Genomic DNA, 22454 nt, shown 5'->3' on the forward strand with positions numbered 1-22454 from the left:
AGCTTATTCATTGCCTACCCTCAAAAGAATTATTTAAAGTAATGAAATAAAAGCAAGAAGTAAGAGATAAGACTGCCAGTAAAACAAATTGCCTCCATGGGGATAACAAAGATTCCTCGAAAAATAAGAAAGAAAGAAAAAAAAGGTGCAGTCCACATGTTTCCTTCATCCTTGAATAATCAAATCAAATCACCAATGAAATGAATACCCAAATCAACATAGTAAGCATCACCATTCATTACTTTGGTATAGAGAAATCATCCTTCTTTTCAATGTTTTTTTTAAATAAGGTTAAGGTTCTACTTGATTTCAAATCCCTCTCCAACTTATTCCAAACATCCACTGCATGTTCTTGTTGATTTTGAACATAATCTGTGCAGTTTTGAAGTCCACCAGTTCATTGAATTTGAGCTCATTTGTGTCTATAAATAATTGGTTGGTTGGGTGCTTGTATCCAACTTTGTTTATGAGTCGCATTGCTTTTTTTTGGAGTAAGAATATTGGTTTTGTGATTGTCTTAAATGTGTGTCCCCATACTTCTATACAGTATGTTATATATGGTTTTATTAAAGATTGATACAGGAGTTGACGTGAGGCTTCCGGCACAGCTTATAGTCAATAACCACTCCAAGAAACTTATTAACAAAAACTCTTTCCACTTCCACATTATCAATAGTGATTTGTATTACTTTGATTAGGTCAATTTCCAAAAATAATAAATTTAGTTTTACTTATATTCAATGATAACGTATTCACATCAAACCACCTTTTTATTTTTTTAAGTTCAGTTTCTACTGTATTTAGGAGCTTTTCTAGGTATTTACCTGAACAAAAAAGGTTTGTATCATCAGCAAATAAAATACAATTTAGTTTACAGGAAACATTGAAAATATCATTAATATACAGTATGAAGAGCGTTGGGCCTAATACTGAGCCTTGTGGTACCCCGCATGTCACCATCCTTTGCTCAGACTTTTCATTATTTATCTGAACATATTGATAACAAATCAAAATAAAAGTTCTCTGCGTTTCTTGTGACAGAGCCAGGTATTAATATTAAGGGCAGATGAAGGGCTTACCTGTGCTATTAGCCAGTCTATCAGCTTGTTAGCCATGACCACTGATTTGTAGGTTCGCAAATGATAGTCCTTGTCCCTGGATGGGCACAAAAACACACGTCTTGGTGAGGTACTAGGAGACAAAAACTTGATTTATTTAATGATGAGGCTCGCCTTCACTGTATTGAACTTGGACAATTAAGTTGCAGAGCAGTAATCGCTTGGTCTATTTTAAAACAATGCCTGAAGGGATTTTAGTCATTTCCACTTTCAACAAAGCGTGGCCACTTTTTCCAGTGCTGGCAGGACCATGGTATATATCTGAGTTCTTGAAGTGTGGCAACAGCAAAAACAGCATTCCTCGGAGCGAGGCTGGTATGGCGCTGCTGCTCCCAGCGTCACCCACACAGCCGCACTTTGCCAGACCCCGAGAATGCCATCTGAAATGGAGCTGTGACTTTCCCACGAGCACAGGGGGCCTCCCTGGGGACACGCAGGGGCTGAGCTTCAGGGCCGGGAAAGTCCTGAACCACCGTGACTTACACCACTCCACCGCCTCTGCCACATGCAAACACTCACTCAGACACACACGCAACCACACATGCACATGACTTTCCATCACACACACAGTCCAGACAAGTCAAACAAGGGTTGTGAACCAAGTTGAAGTCCAATCCCAGCTGCGTGCCGCTCTTCAGAATGTGAAGCGTGAGCGGGAATGTTTCCTCCACAATGAAACTCTGTTATGTAAGTGTGGAGGACAGGCTGTGCTTGTCCCTGATGAGGAACGGGAGGGTTGATGAGGGACGGTGGCCTGTCGCTCTGCGCATCCACCACTTTAACCAGAGCAGGCAGGGAGGCACCCCACATTTCTCCTGGAAGGGATCCCACTGTCGGGCCAACGAGGGGCTTCGGCGGCTGGTGCAAAGTGAAGCTGTCAGGGTGAAGAATGTGGGGTAAACAGCAGAACAGTGGGCCGCCATATGTTGGGAGTGCAGAAACAGCAGTTTGAAGAGTAACGGAGGAAAAGGTCACAGAGGTGGTTTTTAACTCGCTGTCTGCGGAGAAAAAGTTTGCTTTGACATTTTGTGATCGAGCTGGTCGGCAATTGTATTTTCATCTCACCCTTTGGAATAAATCACGCCGATCTTTAATCAGCTGCTCAGCGTTGATAAATAACTGAAGTACAAGGCACCATAACATTTGTTTGTGACACATTTTTACACATAAATCCATAAATGTTGACTTTCTGTCACATTTCTTCAACATTATGAAGAAATAGTGACGTGAAAGGCCAGTTTCCTTTTTTGCTCTTGGTTTTATTCAGGATGAAGATCATTTATGAGTAGTATTTGTTGTATTGTGCACACTCAGCCCTTTGGTATGTAGCTTTAAAGATTTTTCTCATTTTTCTGACAATATATCCGTCCACGGACGACATTTGTAATGGGATCACCTAAATTGGAAAGATTGACAGGTTTTTTTGAAGGAAGAAGGGAGAGGTTTAAAGGGGGTTGGGGGAGTCTGAGGGTAACTATACTTCCCCCTCCTCTTCTTTACCTCATCCCTCTCACTCTGCCAGGAAATTCCACCTAATTAGGCAGAGACTGGTTGCTCCAATTATACTCTGGCATTCCCAGGCTCGACCAAGCATTGTGCTGGGCTTTGATTCAGACTGCATCGCGCATATATAGTAGCTTAAAAGCCAACGCAACTCCAGTGCACCAGCAACAGTTATTAAATCAGGAGGTTTAGCAAACAAACAGCAGCAGACTAAAGACTGACACCCTCGAAACGCTCACACATACTAACACACACACACACACACACACACACACACACACACACACACACACACACACACACACACACACGTTCACCCTTCAAGCTTTTTAGCATCTGGATCAGGCACAAATATGGAGAAGCTTAACTGTTTTAATATAAGTGGGATCAGTGTGCCCCCTCTGGATATGTTGCAGCTTAATTGGTGTGAAATTAAAGCTTTTCTTCAGGCCTTTTGAAACCAACCATAAACAACCAACCTTGATGTGGCGCTTTGCAGTAAACAGGTTAGCAGCTTGAAAGCACAGTTCAAATGGAAAGAAAGCAAAAAGCTAAATTAGTCACATAATTAGAGGTTTTTCTTCTTACATGTGCGTAAAATTGCTCATAAAGCAGCCGTCGTGTACTCGGGGTTAAGTTACTATTTAATGGAGATGGATGATTCAGCTTTGACACGTTGTTACAGATTTAAGCTCATGTAACTTAATATGGAGAGTATCAAAGCAGACACGCGTAATCTTTTATCCAAAGTGGCATTTACGCATGTTGTTATGCTTTTAAAAACCCTTAGTTAATTTGAAGAAGAGATCATAAGATTGTCTGGTTTTGTGTCCAACATTCAGGGATGTACGTAAGTGATGGATTTACTCCTCTCAGTGTATCAAAGGTGATTTATTGTTCCTCTTTGAACCTGAGCTTCTATGGCAGACTGAAAAAGGTGAAAGCCTGAGGCGCGATGTTGTGACGTCCTGCACAAAAGGCGGTGAGTCAAGTTCTCAGTAGCGTTCAACCGAGGCTGAACATGAAATAGAAAGGAAGAAAAAAAAAAACCTTGAGGGATTAAGTTTGCCTCGAGTACAAAATAGGCAACATTCTCATTTTGCTTTGTTTACCACAAGATGCGAACATAGCATCACACAAAAATGTGTGTCCAACCTGAATAAACACTTGCTGCTCAGATGTAAACTGCTGCCAGAGAGGTTCACATTCACTCGTGGTGAAAGCCAGTAGTTTTGCTGATTTGGTGTTGCAGGGCTATTTCTTTAGCGATTCTAACATTACTGACATGCCTAAACAGCTAAACATCTGACTCCAGCGCATCTGTGTTTTTGGAGCGCGCCAAGCTCAATCACCATCCCACTCCGCTGCCATGTGCACCAACTCATCATTAGTCAGTTTCTCTTTGAAAGCAATGAGCTCATAGTTTGCTGTGACTCTTTTCTGCTTCACTTAGATGCTAAGCCACCTAGTCTGGTTCCAAAGGAGTTGGAAAAGTAAACGGACGCGTACCTGATGACAGGGGTGAAGAGGCTATGGAGACGGCAGAACAGCCGAACGCCCTGAGATTTAAAAAAAAAAAAGAGGTATAGTCGCTTACTTTAAGGAATTACATGTAAAATTCAGCTTTAATACAATCACAATCATTGACTTTGCACGTTTACCTTTGATATGACATCATGCATGTCACTTCTGGGGTGGTAGGTGCCGTCGTCGTAGCGAAAGCGGTACAGCACGGGCTCGGGTTTGAACTGGTGCTTGTCTGTCACTAGAAAAAGCAGAATGCACCGAAAAAGTTAGAAAAGAAACAAAATCTGAAATAAATTCAAGCCCTAAGGGAACTGTATTCATCTGGCTTTAAATTTTGAAAGTATAAAAGGTTTTAAAAAAAATATATTCAATCCAGGCAGGGCTGTATAAAGAAACAAGATTTCCAGACAAAAGGAAGACTCAACCTCATACGCAGCCGGCACAGATAACACAGCTGCTCGGAGCGCCACGCTCCGCTTGCTTCAGGGGATTTTACACAGACCCTCCAGGACAAGTAAAAGTCGGCTCTGAATCCTCGGCTGCACCCAGGCAGGTTACATTTAAGGTTTTTCTCGTGAAAATATATTCAATCTCTTTTTTCTCTCTCTCTTGGGGGGCTTCTGACTGCACTAAAGGAGCCCAGCGTTATTCTTCTCTGTCAGGAACGGCTCATAGGCCCAATCTAGTTTCACAAATGAGGAAGCAACAAGGTGCCCCTGAGAGAGAGAAAGGGAGACAAAAAAACGCTTGCAGAGGACCATTTGGTCTGAAGGCATCGCATCAGTCAGCGTAAGCCTCATTCACTCGGTCACCCCGTTGCTGGCAACCCGTAACTGAGAAAATATTACACAAACGTTACGACAAGATAAATAGTTGTAATCCCTCACCAAGCGTTTAAATGGGACAACTGCAAAAACACAAAGTGAAACAGCTGCCTTCTTGACATGGCGCTGTACGTTAAGCGCTAGCGCCGCTGTGCAGCGCGTGATTAATGGGGTCGTGGTAACAGGGCGGTGTAAGAAAAGAGGCGACAAACCGTGGTGAATGATGCCGTTCTCCAGCAGAGCTTGACCCAGGTGAACCCCTTCCTCTGGATTATCCGTTTCACCGATCTCCATCAGCCAGGACACAAACTCGCTGAAGAAAAAACACACATTTGCCGACTCAGCAAAAATACTTTCAAGATTTTATGGCAGATGATGCACAATGAGTGTAAGCAGCCTCGAATTCACCCTCGGAAACTTTAGAAAAAAGGAAAAGCAGGACTTTCAACAAACAACATTTACTCTAAATCGACGTGACTTTTACAGCCACCGACGCTGTATTGGCTGAGGAATGATTTACTTACTGCTGTGAGCCACTATGTCAAAACAACCAGAGGGCTTTAGTTTTTTTCCCTTTGTCTGGTTTCACTTCATTTATTTTAGACCCACACAATAACGCTATCAGATACCAAGGATTTAACTGGATCTTGGGAGTTTCTTAATAGAAAACACGAGACAGAGCAAACAAACCGACCACCAAACACAACAAACGGCATCTCGCTCTTTGATGAGTTAAGTGGAATAACTTTGCAGTTTGATGTTTTGGGAAAAAAAGAGACGCTGATGGAGTGAGAGGACAGAGTAAAAGGCGCTGGTGGAAGATGGAGGACTGGCGAAGGCAGCAGCAGCCTGATTACATCCTTGATGTCCCACCTCTCCGCAAAAGCCAAGCTAACACAGCCAGCAGTTCTGCTGGAATCCTCTGAAACTCCCTGCCAGACCATGATAGAGACGGCTGGGTGTCAGAGTCCAGCCAAAACCCGCTTCTTTTTATTTTTTATTACCAAGTATTCAAAGAAGCCAAAGGCCGAGCTGCCCACTCCAACATCTTACTCTCTTAAACCACTGATCCTTAACGTGTTTTTCTCTCCTCAACGGACCGCAGGAAGGAAAAAAAAAACACAAAACTTTGACGAGGATTGATCTATCCATCCAGCCATTTTCTGTACCCGCTTTCAAGTAGCAAGTACAGATCCAAGCCGTCACCTGACAAAAAGGCAGTTACACACACGCACTCCCCACCCCTAACATACATACTCAATCCTGAGGGAAATTTAGAGTCTAACAAGGGTTTATTTGAAGCAAAACGTGAAGAAAAGCATATTTACTTAATTTCCTAAGTTTGTACCATATTCTAGATTATTACTCGCATCTTGGGGTGCACAATACCGCTTTCCAACCCAATTTCACAAGTCTGTTTTGTACAGAATCAATACAACGCTGTCAAAGCTAAAGGAGCAGTCAAATTAACCTTAAAACCTGTTTTCAGTGATCTCTTGAATGGATTTCAACAAATGTCTGTCAACGACAAGATCAAACCAGCATCTGCCACATATTCCGTAGAGAAAGCACAAACGCGCATCAGATTTTCTGTTTATTTCAATTTAAAAATCTGACGAGAACATCTGGCGGGGTAGCTGTCGGACACATTTCCTTTGATGAATTACTCTGTTGCAGAAAACGAACCGCAAATAAGATTGTGCCGTTTAAACGAGGAGGAGTCGGAGACCCAGAAATAGCTCTCATCTCTAGAAAGAAAAGTAAAAAAAAAAAAGAAAAAGGGGGTAGGCGTGGAAAGAGGATAAAGGCGAAGAATTTCACAATGGGAGGAGTGGGCTGAGCTGAAGCCATAAGGCAATGTGGTTTTCATCACAGACATACGATGCTGTTTCTCATTCAGCAATTACGCCTACATGCAATCATCTCCACAGTCATTGAAGACAGGGGGGAAGTACAGTGGGGCTCGAGATGTGTTCTTACCCACGAGCGGTCATGCAGGTGTTGCATGTAAAGTGTAGGTTTACAAATGGAGCGTCTCTGAGCTCACCACTTGATCTCTTCAGACTCAACGAGACGACCGCATATGACTAGCGTTTGAGCCTTTTAATCTTTTCAGCTGACAGATCCATTCCTCCTCCGGAGCACAAGGCATCTGGTGTTGTTTGCACGGACCAAAAGAGAAAGTAACTCTTCACCCCAAACCACCACTCCATGTAACTTGGCCACAGCTATGTTCAACTCGACCTTTTTTTATTTCCTCCTCATGCTTTCAGAAGATAAATAAATAAAAAACTGACATGATCATTTAGGCTTGGGTGAGCTTAAATCTGATTAAGTGAGCTTAAAAGAAAATAAAAAACAATAATAATATTAAATAGAAAACGTTTTTTTTTTTTAATTCTGAAATGTCCTGGTTCATGAGGAAGTGTGTTCATGATTTCAAAAGTTTTTTAAAAAAGACGACATTTAAAAAGCATTCAGTATTCAATTAATCCCGTCTTGAAAATACAGTACATTTTAAATTTTTTTTAATTTTCCAACTGCCATCGCTTTGTAAAAAGACTTTTAACCATCTCATATGCTTTTAATTCTAAAGCTGCAGCCAGATGTCAATGCAGATTTTATTTTCCTAATCCAACTCTGTCACCTTCTCATTCTCACAGTAACTGCCTCTCATATTGGCCTGCAGTGTGGGAAGCAGAAACTGTAAGGCAAACCCCAGTCAATTCCCAAAAGAGTATATTAAGAGTGTTTTCTCAACCAGCTTCAGCCAAAATGTTTCTCATATATTTGCAAGAAAAACTGACCCCCCCCCCCCCCCCCCCCGCCCAACAAAGTCCCAGTCATTTATGTCTTAGATGATGAATGCAGCTGAGGTGGGGGATCAACTTATGCTTACTTAACATAACCCAGCAAACGGACCGAGCTATCACCAAATGCATGGTGAGCAAGAATCCTTAGATCAATCCAAATCACACCAGATGAAAAGATAACCGGCGTATCTGTGAAGATTCAAAGATGCATAAATGATGAAAATGACATATTCATACCAGGATCCACCTTAAGCTTCCCCCTCTGATTTATGACTGACATTCAATCACCAACTCCTCCTCAGACGCCACACCAATAATCCTTAAATAAGATTCAGGGCCTAAATCTGGCTGGATTTGATTTTCCCATGACTGAGACTGCAGACACACACAGCTTCCTGGACACCAGCTGTCTTAAGAAATCCTTGCTAATTTAAAAATGAAAGATCTGATGGGAACGGAGCCTTGTGCACTCTACACATTACCCTGCACAAGCTCCCGACTGCAATACAAATCCCTCCAGCTGAATGTGCACACTCATCCTGCTCCAGAAAAGGTCACGACCCAGTCATTCAGTATGGCACTTACTCACTACCACACAGTAAGAGAGCTCTCCCCCTGATGCTGCTCAGAGAGCTGAGTACGCAGTTGTCCACTAAATGAAGCAGTAAGGAGCTTTACCTTCCCAGGAAGCACTTGGGGAAGGTGGTGAGCTTGCGTTTCCGGTCTTTAATGAGGTTGCCCTTGCTCATGAGGTGGTAGAGCTTCTCTCCTTTCTCCGAAACCATCACCCACGTGTCTTGCTCCATGCCAAGCCTCAGCGCTGCACAGGGGAGGGAAGGGTGCAAATTACCTGTCGATATCACGGCATTAATAATCTCCTCACTGAGCCCCCGGGCAAGGCATCAAGTACAAGCTGGAGAAGGTTTATGTTCTCTTAATTTTGCAGGATAATTGTCAGTGCTTTGCCCCGTCCGTCCTGTTGGTCTAATGCCTGACATCATTAAATGTTTGCCTTATGCCAACTTCAATATGAGCAAAGTAAAGCTGAAATGATGCTGACTTTGCTTTGCATAATTATCTGCAGAAGCCCCTGCGAACTACTCAGGTAATTTTGTTTCGTATCAATATTCCCCAACTCAACACATGATGCACTTCCACTTATTAAAGTCGGTATAATTTCAGTAAATATTCCCTCAACAGCAACCCCACCCCTGATGCTGATAAGCCAGGCGGCCTCTTACATTTCCTGCGCTCCCTCTCTTTCATGATGGCCTCCAGCCACTCCTGCTTCTCCTCCGGAGTGTTGGCCATGCAGACGAACCACTTGTTCTTCGCCGTGTTGTGGATCTTCCAGCCGTTGTTCACGATGTTCCCGCTGCTGTGGTAGTCAGCTGTTGAGGCAGAGCAGACAATCTTGACTCTTAGTTTTATAGTCCTCTCTTCGCGAGGAGTGGTACAACACAAATCCAATTTTTGTGACTCATGTACCGGCGGAGCACTTTTTTTTTCTTTTTTTTTTCATGTTGGGAGGGGGAGGGCCGTCAGTCTGCGGTGGAACTGATCATGCCACTGTAAACAGAGTTATTGGGAAGAGCGGTTACTGCATACGACAGAGCATTAACATGAGGCACGGAGCCGATGAACTGCTTCGGAGAAACCAGAGCCAAGCGGCATCCTTCAGGCGGAATAATTCATTTAATACAGAAAAAGACAGATGCATCTCATGACTTAAATCTTTCTCATAGAAGAGTGTTTTTTTCAAGGAAATACACTCCAAGTACTGTTGCCTCTCTTAGCTATATTACTGGCCTTCAATCCATCTTTCCCATTTCTAGCCCCTAATGTCTCCTGATTGATTGGCTCATTGATTAAGGTTTTTCCTCTTGAAGGAGATGAAGCAGGGGACACACATGCAGAAGAAAGACGATCCAGCATCACCAGTTACTACAGAGCCCCATGCAACAGTCCCTCTTAGCTAAATTTTGCACCTGAACTTGTGGTATACAAATGTTAAAGAGTATGTAATGTATTATTCTTTTGGGTTTGTCCCTTTCCTTCATTGTGTTGTCTTAATAATTTGCATTTAAAGCCGTTGTGAAGTCACATAACCCACAGCGACGGGAGTTCTTTTATTTCCCATGCAGGGTTCCGCTCTTGAACTCCCTGAGACCTGAAGTTGGCAGTCGCTACACATCAGGATTCTTTACCAGTCAGAACCCAGTGGCCTTTTTTTTTTTTTTTTTTGGGAGGGGGGTATGGGGGGGCTAACGCTGAGTTAAAAGGAATTAAAACAGTTATATTTCAGAAACAAAGTGAAGCGTTGCAGTGATGTAACAGCTAAGAAAAAAAATACTCTTTGAACCTTTGAATTCTTTGATCTTTGAAGCATTAAAACCTCAACGTTTAGACCCCAAATACAATAATGAATTGATGATGACATGAGCACAAAACGGGCCTTTTGAGATGATCAAATCTTATATCACAAAGAGGGGAAGGTCTTGAAATTAATTTGTATTTAGATGATAATTTCCATCTCGTTTGAAATGTCAGTCCAGCTGACACTTGTTGTTTTTTTTTGTTTTTTTTCTAGGTCAGGCTGTAACAGAAAGTAAACTGTTACAATCAATAATCATAACTAAGCCATAACGCATATATATATTGTGGTGTCCTGACTTTTGAATGCCTCAAGGGCGTGTTTCAACCTCTGGCAGCAAGTGTGAGACTGGAAAAAAAAAAGTGGAGGCAATTTCATTTCACAGGAATCCGAGCTAAAAACTCCTGTCGCCCTGGATTTCAGAGCGAGCTTTCCCGCCTGTGGTGCAGAACACCCACGAGTTTCTGCACTGCAGCCTTCATCACATGTTTATCCTCCTGCTTTTTCTTCATCCCCAAACCCTTCCGTCTCTTCCCAAACGCTACCGCCTATCTCGAGTCCGCTGGAAAGTAAATAAGGGCTTCTACAAATATAAATGATAATCAGCGGCTATAAGAGGCCAAGAGACACAAGCACAGGCGTTCACGAGGACCAGCAGAAGTCCCGGGGTTACGCAACCAGAGATGTTCAGGAAAAATCCTCATAGGTAAACTTTTCCATTGGAAATCCAATAATAAAGTTACACACACTCTTGCCAATAAATATGTTATGAACTTTCTGCTGTGAGGTTTTATATTTTGCAACCCAGGACTGCCGGCACAGAAATGAAGCTCTAAGAGCTGTTGGGCATAAAAACACAGGAAATCCGACTAAAGTGATATTGTTTCACTGCTCACCTGTGCCATCGTCCACATTTTCCACCTCCATCACCTCGGTGTTGATTCTCCCTCTGAACAGGTAGCGGGGAGCCTCGCTGGATGTTTTGCTGTTTTTCAAACGCCTTCGTCAAAGAGAAAAAAAGCAACCACGTGAGTTTAATTCTTGTCTGGTCTGGTCACACTTTTTGGTTTCCTCATCCAGACCGAAGCAGAAATTAGTTTTGCTTCAGTTTTCCATTCACATTTTTTTAAAACAGCTGTTCAGACCAAATGCTAATGAACAACAAAGATCCCACATTAACAGCAACATAAGCTTAAGTTGAAAAGTCGATCTCTGTACATTTTTAAGGTTTCAGATGAGTTTCAGATGGAAACGTTCATGCTTCTTCAAATAATCCACACAAACGGAGCAATCACAATCAAGTTTATTTTAAGAATGAAGATTAAAGGAGGAAATACATCCGATTTTAGAGAAGTGAGTTTTTAACCTGGTTAAAAAAACTGTGGAAGGGGTGGATCGGTGGGTGAATGTACAGTTGGTGGATCGACCTCTATTCCTGTCACACGTGTGTGCAAAACACTGAAACGTCTATTACATATTACAATATGTAATACTGGGGTTGTAATGTGAGTGTGTTTGTGGGAAAGGGTCAATAAAGCACTCAATGTAAACCAGGATGAAGTTGAGAAGGTTGCTCCAGTATATAAAAGATTATTTCATTGTCGCTTTTCCTTTTTGCCTCCACAGTAAAACTTTGCTTCTTGTGCCACGGTGAAGATGGAACATAAGGTCAAATAAAAGACAGAGGACAGAGGATAAAATAAAAGGAAGCAGCAGCGTATCAGTGGTTCAGTTTGAGCAACAAAAACCCCCCACTACCTACAGAATAACCTTGTCATCAAGCCTGCACAGAAAATCAGCAGGCAATCAGCGGGAACTTCTTGATTTAACTTGAACTGATCATTTCAGATCTTATGTTATCTGGTGCATTGTGTCATTATTCGATTTCAAACCAGACACTGCAGAGAAAACAGCTCATATTCAGAGATTGTGGTCAATTCTTGATTTAACACAACAAAAAAATTGATTTCTACTTCTTTTCTCTTCTCCCTCACAAAAAGTTACACGACTCTAAAGAAACCGCTGCAGTGAATAATTTATCCAGCCGCTGCTCGGGTGGACCGCAAACAAAGAGGGAAACTGTGAATTAGAGTAAACAATATGTCCCCTCTGTCTGAAAAACACACGGCCTAACGAAGAGGTAAAGTGTTGTGGTGTAAAGTGAGGGAGAACAGAAGAGAGCACATGTAAGGAAAAGACGAGCGAAGCACCTGTTTTTCTTCTTGCAGTAGACCAGAAGCTTGTCAAACAGGAAGAAAATCCTCTCCTGTATGTTTCCAGCTGAAATCTTCAGCAAGACCCCCTGCTTTAGCATCTCCGTGCAGGTATCTGTGATGTTGGAGCCCTGGAGGTGGAGATTGGGGGGAAACGGGAATAAAACAGAAAAGTAAGAAAAGATTCCTGGACATCGAGAGTATTAATGTGTGTGGGAAACTCAAATTGAAATGTATGTCTTATATGTACACACAAGTGGACATCTTAATGGAAAAAATCCATTTGCCACAGAGTCTTAACAAACAATTTCTCCTGTAAGTGTTCAGATGCGGGGTCCGAGCAGCAGGAGGAATACCAGAGCCCAGCCTTTCCTGTTCCCTCTCTCAGGGGTCTGTGAAAACACTCTGTGCTTCCTCGGAGCAGATTGCTGTGGGACTTGAACACACGGGCTGCTTAATAGCTTCTATAGAATAACATCCCGTCCAGTCGGAGTACGTGTTGCATTGTTTTGCCTGGTCACCACATTGGTTGGAGTTCCTATTCCAAGTGATAAAGTGTGCTGTCTCTTCCCTTGACTCGCCCGCTCTGGGAATTTATGTACCCCGTTTGATCAGCTCCCTAAGAGCTAAAAATAACCCCCATGCACACAGAGGCGGAAAATGTGTTAAACATTTCCTCATGCTGGAGACATCAGCGGGCCAGAACCTATTGCACTTTTTCCTTCTTTTCTCTCCTCGCCCTTTCTCCTCCCTTCCCTACTTAGGATCAGTTCGCACTTTTCCTCGCCTACTCTGTTCCTTCATGTCTTTCATTCCTTCCTCCACACTTTTCTGGTTCTCTGAAGACCCTGTAGCAGATGTTAAACTAATCTATAGCAGGTGAATGTGTGCACACCAGCTACAGACACCTATCTTGGTCATTTGAAGGGGCCTTCGGCGACATCCCACCACTCAAGATGGCAAACTGGATTCCCTTAATGGCAGTACTGACCTTTGCCTTCGTTGGTTTGTATTAAAACTTAAGAAGGAGGGGGGGAAAGAAATAAATCACACTGTTCAACTTACTTGTTGCATCTTTTTAAGACTGTATTTTCCAGTCGCAAGTCAGACAGCCGTCAGACAACAACTGCAGAGCCGGATAAAGACTTATTTATGACAAAGCTGAACATAATGAAGGAAAGGATGAGAGAGATTTTGCTCATAAAGAAACCAAATCAAGCAAACCCATCAACACAAGTAGAAAAAGAGAAAACAGAAAGGGACATGAAAGCCCAGTTGGAAACTATTAAACTCAAGTCTAAAATTACAGCATTACTGCAGAACTCTGTCAGGAAAACAGACACAAGCAACACCAACCAACTGGCAATCACCGCCCTGACAAATGCTCCCAGTCATCATCGCCATGGTGACCAGAGCAGTCCATCGCCCTGTCTCTCAAATGTCACGTAGCCGAAAGCTTCCAGGAGGCCCTGAGTGCGGCCAGCAAGCGGAGTGGGTCAGCGCCAAGGAGCAATCACGCCAGATAGAGGAGCAGGACTGGAAATCTCCTCCTCATACCTCCATTGTCCACACCCACCCAGAAAAAGCTAAATACAATCATCTCTCAGTTCTCGCTTTCCCTTTTCCAGCCTGTAACCCATCTCCATCTCAATTTTATTTCATTTGAAGGTGCAGAGCCTGGTGCGCAGCGGTCGAGAGCGCCCGGCTTCAGCATGAGCTAATGTTTGCAATTAATAAAAGTGCAGAGGGAAAACCGCATAGTAGCAAGAGCCAGGAATATGTTGAGTAAAAGATGTGACCCCACCCAGTACAGAGCGTTCTGATTGAACTTTTCTTAGATTTCAGCAACTATATACACCTAAAACTTGTTGCTTTGTGACTCTTTTTCAAAGTAAATTTAAATACAGTTCAAACAGAAGTTACATAAGTTCTTTGAATTCTTTTTGATTTGAATAATCACAGGGTTTTGGTTAACATAAAAGCAGTCCAAACCACTTTTCTGCACTATATTTTACTCTGAAGCTCAAGAATACGCCACGCTAATCATAAAACAGCACTCCAATGTTGTCGGAGACCCTAAAACAACACATTAAGACAACTTAATCTCGGTCATGGAAGGAAGTCTGATCACACTGTGTTGTATCTTGTCTAGCTCATATCTGGGTTGAAAGCGTGTTTTCTCTCCAGTAACAACACAGGGGCTGTATCAACACTGGCCCTCTTTGTCCCAGTGAGTCCAGGAAGCCTTAAGGCCTTCTTTAAAGGAAGCCAGCATCTTAACCACCATCTCTAGTACTGCTGACCCAGGCTTGAGGGTTCAGATAACTGTAGAAGAAAAGAATGACAAAATCTAGCTGCCATGACGAGGGGACTGGTCAACGCAGAGTGTCACGGCTGTGACCATGGAGCACAAGAAAGCTTAAAAGGCTACAAAAGTCAGACCACTAGGAATTCACAAGTCTAAGTAGCTTTTAATAAGTCACGACTTTGAGCTTTGCTGAAGAAAGCTTCTGTGTGAGTTCAAGGAGACAAAAAAGAAAAACACACAGCAAGAAGTCTAAACAACTATTTATCATTAACTATTCAGGATTTACAGGACTGGCTCAGAATATTAGAATATTGTGATTTTCTGTAATGCAATTACAAAAACCAAAATGTCATACATTCTGGATTCATTACAAATCAACTGAAATATTGCAAGCCTTTTATTATTTTAATATTGCTGATCATGGCTTACAGCTTAAGAAAACTCAAATATCCTATCTAAAAAAAATTGAATATTTTGGGAATCTTAATCTTAAACTGTAAGCCATAATCAGCAATATTAAAATAATAAAAGGTTTGCAATATTTCAGTTGATTTGTAATGAATCCAGAATGTATGACATTTTTGTTTTTTTAAATTGCATTACAGAAAATAAAGAACTTTATCACAATATTCTAATTTTCTAAGACAGTCCTGTATTTAAAGCATGAAACACAATGTAATGTTTGAATGTGGCCCACCTCCCAGCCTTCGATATGGGACTGCCACTCCTCCAAAATCTCCAACTTTTCCATCTGTCTTTTAGCTTCATTGATGCTGGAGCACACAGACTTCATCATCTGCAGGGACTCCTGCACGTGGGCGTAGTCATTGTGCTTCTTAGGGGTCCTCTTCAGCAGCTCCTTGAACCCAAAGAAAACAATGCAAAATGTACATCCAAGTGCATTTATTTATGAGTATCTTGTTTTGATTCATGATTTAAGTAAGGCATGAAGGACCTGTAACTCCACTCCACCTTTCACCCTCCACTAGCTCTGTGGTTGCAGTGCCGCTTGCCTGCTTGTTATTATTTAGCTTGATTGGCAGGAATCTCCCAGTCTAAACACAGTGTTTTAGCTTGTTAGCCACCACAAGGCTGATTTACACTCTTCTGGATGTATCTGAAGCTGCTCGTGGCTATCTACGCGACTTCGTGGAGAGGAGGAAGGCCTGGCAGCTGGAAGCCTTCAACAGACGGAGCATCAGATTACCCCCTTATTATTATAATATCTCTACATCTCTGTGCACATGCTGGTGGCTGTTTGGATAACGCCTGAGTGAATTAATAGATCATAATAAGATAAATGAGATGGGACAGATCAGATCACCAGCTTGAAACTTTGAAAATGTATCGCATTTCAGGCACACTGGAAAGAGGAAACATTTAAACTGCTGGGAGAAGGCAGGTATGAATGAGCCCAGTCAAAGTGTCTGAATGTGCAGCAGGGCAGGGCAAGGTGATGATAAGTCTAAAGAAGTCAAGCAGGAACGCCCCGGAATACGAGGCTGGCGTTTCAATTGCAAAGGAGAGGTTGATGTGAAGAGGACGGGACAGCGCTGACTAATGACTGAGATGGAGAAGAGGAAGGTGCCCTGCAGCTGTGACGCGTGGATGTGACATGTCTGCGGCACATTGATTGCATGCATGAAAAGCATACTCACTCTGAGCAGCAGCGGGTACTTGCAAATCCTCTGGATAGGAGCTACCAAGTAACCTTCAAGTGGGATTTCCGTGTTCTTCCTGCCTCCCAGCAACATGCAGTTCTGGAGGAGAGGAGGGTAAACATTAGTCTGTGAGGCTGCAGTGTCTGCGTCGTTACCCATTAAAAGTCCAACATTTGATCTCTGCCTTATCAGTAATCAGAAATATTATTGTGTTCAGTCACAAGTGAGGTGTTATGATATTGTATCTACTCTTTGTGTAAAGAAGTCAGCACTTTGCAAGAGATTTCATCACTATTATGTGTTAGCATGGGATTTTAAATGTCCTCATTAGGACAGCACAACACGAGGCTGCTGGGACTGCAAGAATCGTTCGGATGGGAAAATCCCAGTTACGCAGAAACAACTAACAATCGGGTGTCTGAAATTGAAGCCTCATTGGAAGGAAAGCGGTACATACTTTCAATTTGAGATCGTTCACGTGTAGCAGTGACATTGCAGGATAATAACTCAAACACGTCATATTGTGAGATTGTTCCTTCTTGACACTAAACTCAAACAGCACTTATTTTCCCTGACAACTCAGGAAGGGAAGCTCGTCTGATGTAATGATTCGAAAGGTCTTGGATACACACTTGTTTTTCTTTTATTTTTTCCCCGTTGCTTAACAAGCAGAGCTTGTCTCTACTAAGTGACTCGCAGGCTCTTTGCACACACTAAAATAAACAGGGATAATTGAAAAACAGCAAAAAGAAAAACGGAAGCAACACACAAAAATTAATAATGTATTCCTCTTATATGAGTGACTCCAGAGCTTATCCACCCAGAATGCTTAGTTGAGTTGCACAGATCCGTGAGAGGCCCTCATAGATTGTTGTGTAATTGTTATGCATAGCGATCAATAAAAGTCATTTTGTATCTGTGACCCTCCCTCCCCTATATGAGGAGCAGAAGGCAGTTGAGTCAGTCTCCTCTGCATGCCAGTCTCCCATTGGCAGACTCCAAACCGGGTCCATCTCTGTAGCCTTCCCTGTCTCACCAGATGGCTCAACCAGATCTATTCAGTAAGAATACATTTCTTTCTTCATCTACCGGAGTCACCTCATGTAAATTCCTCTTTCTTTTTTCTTTTTGATGCAGAGATTTGCAGCCCAGTAGGGATGTATACATGTAGGCTCATATGGCAATCCACATGAAAGTTCTGCAAAAACATTAAGTGTGAGCAGATCCATAACAAATACTAAGCAATTACTGTGGTCTTAACTTGGCAAAAAGTGACCCACGCGCAAAGTTAAAAGTTACGAGGTCAGCTATTCGCACCTTCCATTTCACCTGTAATTAAGACGAACTGCTCATGAATTATAGCGAAAATGAAAACACTGAACCAGACTTTGCAGCAGTCGGAAGGTCAAAGGTTTACAAGGGGTTAGTGGATATCCCCAACTACGTTACTACGGCACTCAGGAGGTGACCTGGGGTTTAGCAACACATCACCGGTTGCAGATTTGAAGGTAACGAGAGATCCAAATGGTCCCGTCAAAGGCCGGGTCACTTAAGTGTCAAGACTGTAAATCACTGTCAATTATTGTCTTAGCCTTCTCTGGCTGCTGAGAACAAAAAAAGGAAAAAAGGTATCAGCAAAGTAGACACATAGATCTCACTGTCTCAATTTATGGATGGTTTGTATGTTTCAACTCTGGGGTTGCAACTTGGCTCTGCAGGATGCACAACAGGTTTCAGCAGCATATGATGGGATACATACATAATCTCACAATCTACAAGGGAAAAGTTAAAAGTATGCATGGTGGGTAAAGAAAAAAGAAAAACTGTCTGGGAAGAGCTTTGCAGCAACGAAGGAGACCGAGGTTCTCCACCCTGAGTGAGCGAGCGGTGAGGATGTGGTCATCCTTTTTTGCTCAAGCAACATGATGCGCCCCAGTGGAAGTAAAAGTTTCAAAGAACAGCGAGGAACAGGACGAAGGAATCCACCCACACGTGGGGAAGAGACACATGAGCCTCCAGACACGCTGGAACATAGAGTACAAGGTTTGATGAGGTTCAGCTGCCACGTTTGTCACAGAGTGAGCTGCTTTAGGTCCACTTTTGATCAAAAACTGGCATTTGGAAATAGTGTGAAGCAAATTCCGTTTTATTGTTTTATTTCTGCAGAATTGAATTGATTAGAGAAGTTAGATGCATGTCTCAGGTAATGTATTAAATAGAGGTTAAAAGTCCCTTCTCACCAGTAAACACGTCCTGACGCTCCTGATCTTATTGAGCTCCAGCAGCAGCCTCTGGGCCTTCTCGTGATTCCCGCAGTATTCATCATAAATCTGAAAACGGCTCCTCTGCGTGAGGCAGATAAAGTTAGAGTTAGAGGGAAGAAAAGGAGCACAACACAGACAGCATTACAAAGGTGGCAACAAACAACGGAGAAAAGAGAGGTGGGCATCGACATATAAACTAGAGGCCTACATCCTATTTTATACTTAAATGATTAATTCTGGCAAAAACAAACACACAATTTTCCTTTGCCTTTTTCTAAATAGTCCCACATTGTTTATTTTCTGTGATATTTTCCTGACAGAAAAACAAGTAAACATCCAAGAGAATACCTTGTCCAAATTGCAAAATTAAGATAACATGGATTTTCGTAAAAGGAGAAGCTTCTTGAGACCTTGCACAATCTCATAAGCTCCAATCTACCTATGAAATTGGGCCCTTGAAGCTACAGTATATTTCATTCCTTCTGCATCTCTCGTTAGGCCTTACTAATCACTAATTTTTCACCGGGCCTGGTTAACATTTCAGTCGGAAATCAATTAAGTGTCTCACAAAAGTTAACTAATAGAAATATTTTTTTTTTTTTTTAGTCTAATTTATTAAAGAGTTGATACTTCCAATTAATTGAACGTTCTTGTAGCTGAAGTTTATTTGTGTACTATTGACATAATCTGTTCCCGCATAAGATTATTGAGAGAAAAGTATAGTTTTTGACAGAAAATTGGGAGAACTGAACCGACCACAGAACATGATGAAATCCCTAATACGGTGAAATACATAATGCACGTGGTATGTGTTTGTGTGTGTGGAGGGGGGTCCCTGACATCCTGTCATCTGCCTCACAGCCAGCAGCTTTCCACCAAAGCTATTCATAAGATGTTCATGCTCCATCGTCTTGGAGAAGCAACAGTGAGACCAAACCACACAGCCTGTAAATCACTCACAACAGCAGCAAAAATAGTCCGCGATCTTCGGCTATGATGATGTTCCTCAGCCTGGATGATGTGAAGAGACGCAACCGTCACAACAACAGACTGGGGGCCTAACAAAAACACAGCGCTACGATAAACTGAACAGCATGATGTTGACTCATGCTTTCTAAGAAGTCGGATTACGAAGCCGTCCGCTGTTTTTCTGTTGCCGCGGGATTGATTTCACTGTAATCCAAAGGGAGAAGTGGAGTCAGGATGAAGCGGAGCCCAAACCTGAATCATAGAACAGTCAACCGTCCAGCTGGCTTACTCTATTGTGTCTCTGTGGTAAAATTGTAAAGTGTTACTCTTTCTTCGAAATTCAATCGTGTCAACAAAACACTAGAGTTAGGGAAAGTTTGACAAAGCTGCAGAATAAGGGAAGTGAGTCCACTTTGTTTGATTTTTCTCTGCAGAGTGATCACTTATGACGGAATTATGGCCGTGGGTCATGAGTTTTCAGTTTTGCTTTGAAGCATATCCCATTCTCTCAATGAAATCATCTCATCATAAACCTAACCGTGCCATCTGTGCCGCTACAACATCTTTCTTTCACCTATGCCAAGAGCAGCGAGCCGCAACTGACACAGAAGTTGCTTCAAGTCCAACAGAAGGACGGCTAGATTTATTGCACTTTGAATCCAATTACATGCCAGTGAGCCTCCAGGCTCTGCATCAAAGAAACGTGATATATAGCACTGGAGATCGGTATACCAGAGCCACATCAAGCATATCAAACATGTGCACTGTCTCATCATGAGTTATCCAGAAGATGAATTGACAACATGTGGAGAGGCTCGTCGTTTTTCAGAAGTACCGGTGAACCTGGCTGTACATTTGAACTCTGCGGAGGAATCGGTTTCAGATTTGTAGGTCGCAGCGAGCGAAGGATTATCACGAGAGGAGACTCAATTGTTGGATAAGACATAATCAAAGGTGTTGACACGACAGGACGCAGGAGGAACAAACATTTGCACAGAAGCCACTCACAAAGTGCAAGAAGCAGCGTCCGATTTCATGGTGAGCGTGGGGGTCAGGCTGCAGCAGCTCCTCCACCATGGACAGGAAGTCTTTGTGAACCGCAAGAATCTCCTCGATGTTGGAGAACAAAACCTGCAAGAAAAAGAAACCCCTTTTACATTCTGTTCCCTCATCCTTTGCAGTTCCTAAATCAATACTTTGGCACACACTTCCTCTTTTTGTGGCGAGCGCTGCGAGACGAACGAGCATTTAAAGCCGCAGAATGAAGCCTGAGGTTTCTTTGTAACGAGCCCGCTGCATGAGAGGTCTTTGATATATGAATCTGAAACAGTATTAGAGATAATTTAACAGTAAAGCTAAAAAAAGAACCCCATTTTTAAAAGCTGCCATGTAAAAACTTTTGGGTTGACTTCTGCCCTCATTTATGTCCTTTCAGTGGTGACATTAAAGGGAGAGACTAAGGCCTGATGCTGGATGAAGCAAACATCTAGGGAATTAAAAGCCAAGCATGAAAACCAGGGGACTTTCATGGGTGTTCTGGGGCCAAAATAATCTCTCGCAGTACTATGCAAACAGCAAAAAAGGAAATAAAACTGCACAGATTTGATCACAGAGCTTCCAATCTGGAGGGCTGGATGTCATTCAGCTCCTCTGTGACACTGCAGCCATAATAATAACTCCCTGCTATCTGAAGCCCTCTCCGCACAGCATGTTCCCAAACAAAACATAACACCAGAGGAAATATTCCAAAACACGGGACATGCAGTAAATATCCTCTGAATGCCTGTTTACCTTCAAAAGTAAGCAGGCTCACAGAAGCGCTCCCACTGTGCAGGAGCAACCTTTATTATCCTGCAGCCGGAATCATTTATAAATAGAGCATATTTGCAGCTGCTTCCTGCATCGCCCACCTCTTGTTGCCTGTTCCGAGTTGAAAGAGCGCCGCTAACGACAGTTTATTTAGTTTGTGATGCAATTTCCGAACTTTTCACGGATCACGTTACTGAATGAAAATAAGATTTGGCTGCACTGTCAGAGTAAAACTCGATTACTCTGAATGTTTCACTTTTTTTTTTTCCACAAGTCTTAATAACACAGCTGTGTAACTCAACAGAGTGCACTTCTCACCTTGACTGTTTCCTCTGTGACGTTCTTGTCGATCTTGGTGGCTGCGTACTGGTCGAGACGATGGAGAAACACCTGAAGCGGAGCGAAGAAAAGGGAAAGCAGAGGTTAACACATTTTGAACTGGCCCCCAGGATCGAATTACTTTCAGCTATCGAATCGCTTTGTACCTCAGAAACACCAAACAGGAGGCTAGATTTGAGGCTTTTGTGCTCAGCTGCACCATTTTGCTGCCACAGCAAATTGGACACACTCACAATGGACACCTGATATTCTCAAAACACAATCTCTGTACCGTATGAAAAAAAAGAAAAGCTATAATTGCAGAGCATTGTATTTCAAAGGTGGCACTAAGTGGCTGAGGATGTGAGCTGGAGAGGCCATCAGCGTGGGGTTGAGACTGATGGAGAGCGCTCTTATTTTCTTGTGTCCCCGTGGACGCTGGTTCCCAGGCCGCTTCACTGCACAAACCCTTGACAGTTCATTTAATGCTCCGGGGCGCTCTCTGAGAGTGGTGAATTAAGAAGTTTCAAAAGCGTTTCTTAAAATGAGAGCAAAAAGAAAATCTGACATGTTCTCTGACTGACGGACAAGTTTCACTCCAGCTGAGGGGCAAATTTTAAATGTCAGGACATCCTTCAACAGGTAATGAACAGAAATCTTGAGTATTCACGAGACGAGCGGTTTGGCAGACGGGTCTATCTTCAGGGACGGCGCTGTGGGGAAAACAAAGTGGCTTCACTAGATTTTGATTTT

The 22454-nt window shown here is 42.6% G+C and overlaps 1 protein-coding gene across 1 annotated transcript in view; it reads right to left on the bottom strand.

Annotated features, from left to right (window-relative positions):
- The window catches only part of prex2 (phosphatidylinositol-3,4,5-trisphosphate-dependent Rac exchange factor 2), an 85766-nt gene that overhangs the window by 46615 nt on the left and 16697 nt on the right, over positions 1–22454 (bottom strand). The window contains exons 2-14 of the mRNA XM_061713039.1: positions 21702–21773; positions 20583–20705; positions 18582–18686; positions 16339–16440; positions 15378–15539; positions 12370–12503; positions 11056–11159; positions 9027–9176; positions 8464–8605; positions 5185–5285; positions 4283–4386; positions 4131–4180; positions 1080–1155 (exon numbers count right to left, since the gene is read on the bottom strand). Of these exons, the coding sequence (XP_061569023.1) occupies positions 1080–1155; positions 4131–4180; positions 4283–4386; positions 5185–5285; positions 8464–8605; positions 9027–9176; positions 11056–11159; positions 12370–12503; positions 15378–15539; positions 16339–16440; positions 18582–18686; positions 20583–20705; positions 21702–21773 (1425 nt within the window). The remainder of the gene's footprint in view (positions 1–1079; positions 1156–4130; positions 4181–4282; positions 4387–5184; positions 5286–8463; positions 8606–9026; positions 9177–11055; positions 11160–12369; positions 12504–15377; positions 15540–16338; positions 16441–18581; positions 18687–20582; positions 20706–21701; positions 21774–22454) is intronic.

This window comes from Cololabis saira, chromosome 22 (assembly GCF_033807715.1).
Source record: "Cololabis saira isolate AMF1-May2022 chromosome 22, fColSai1.1, whole genome shotgun sequence".
In the NCBI taxonomy this organism is placed as follows: domain Eukaryota; kingdom Metazoa; phylum Chordata; class Actinopteri; order Beloniformes; family Belonidae; genus Cololabis; species Cololabis saira.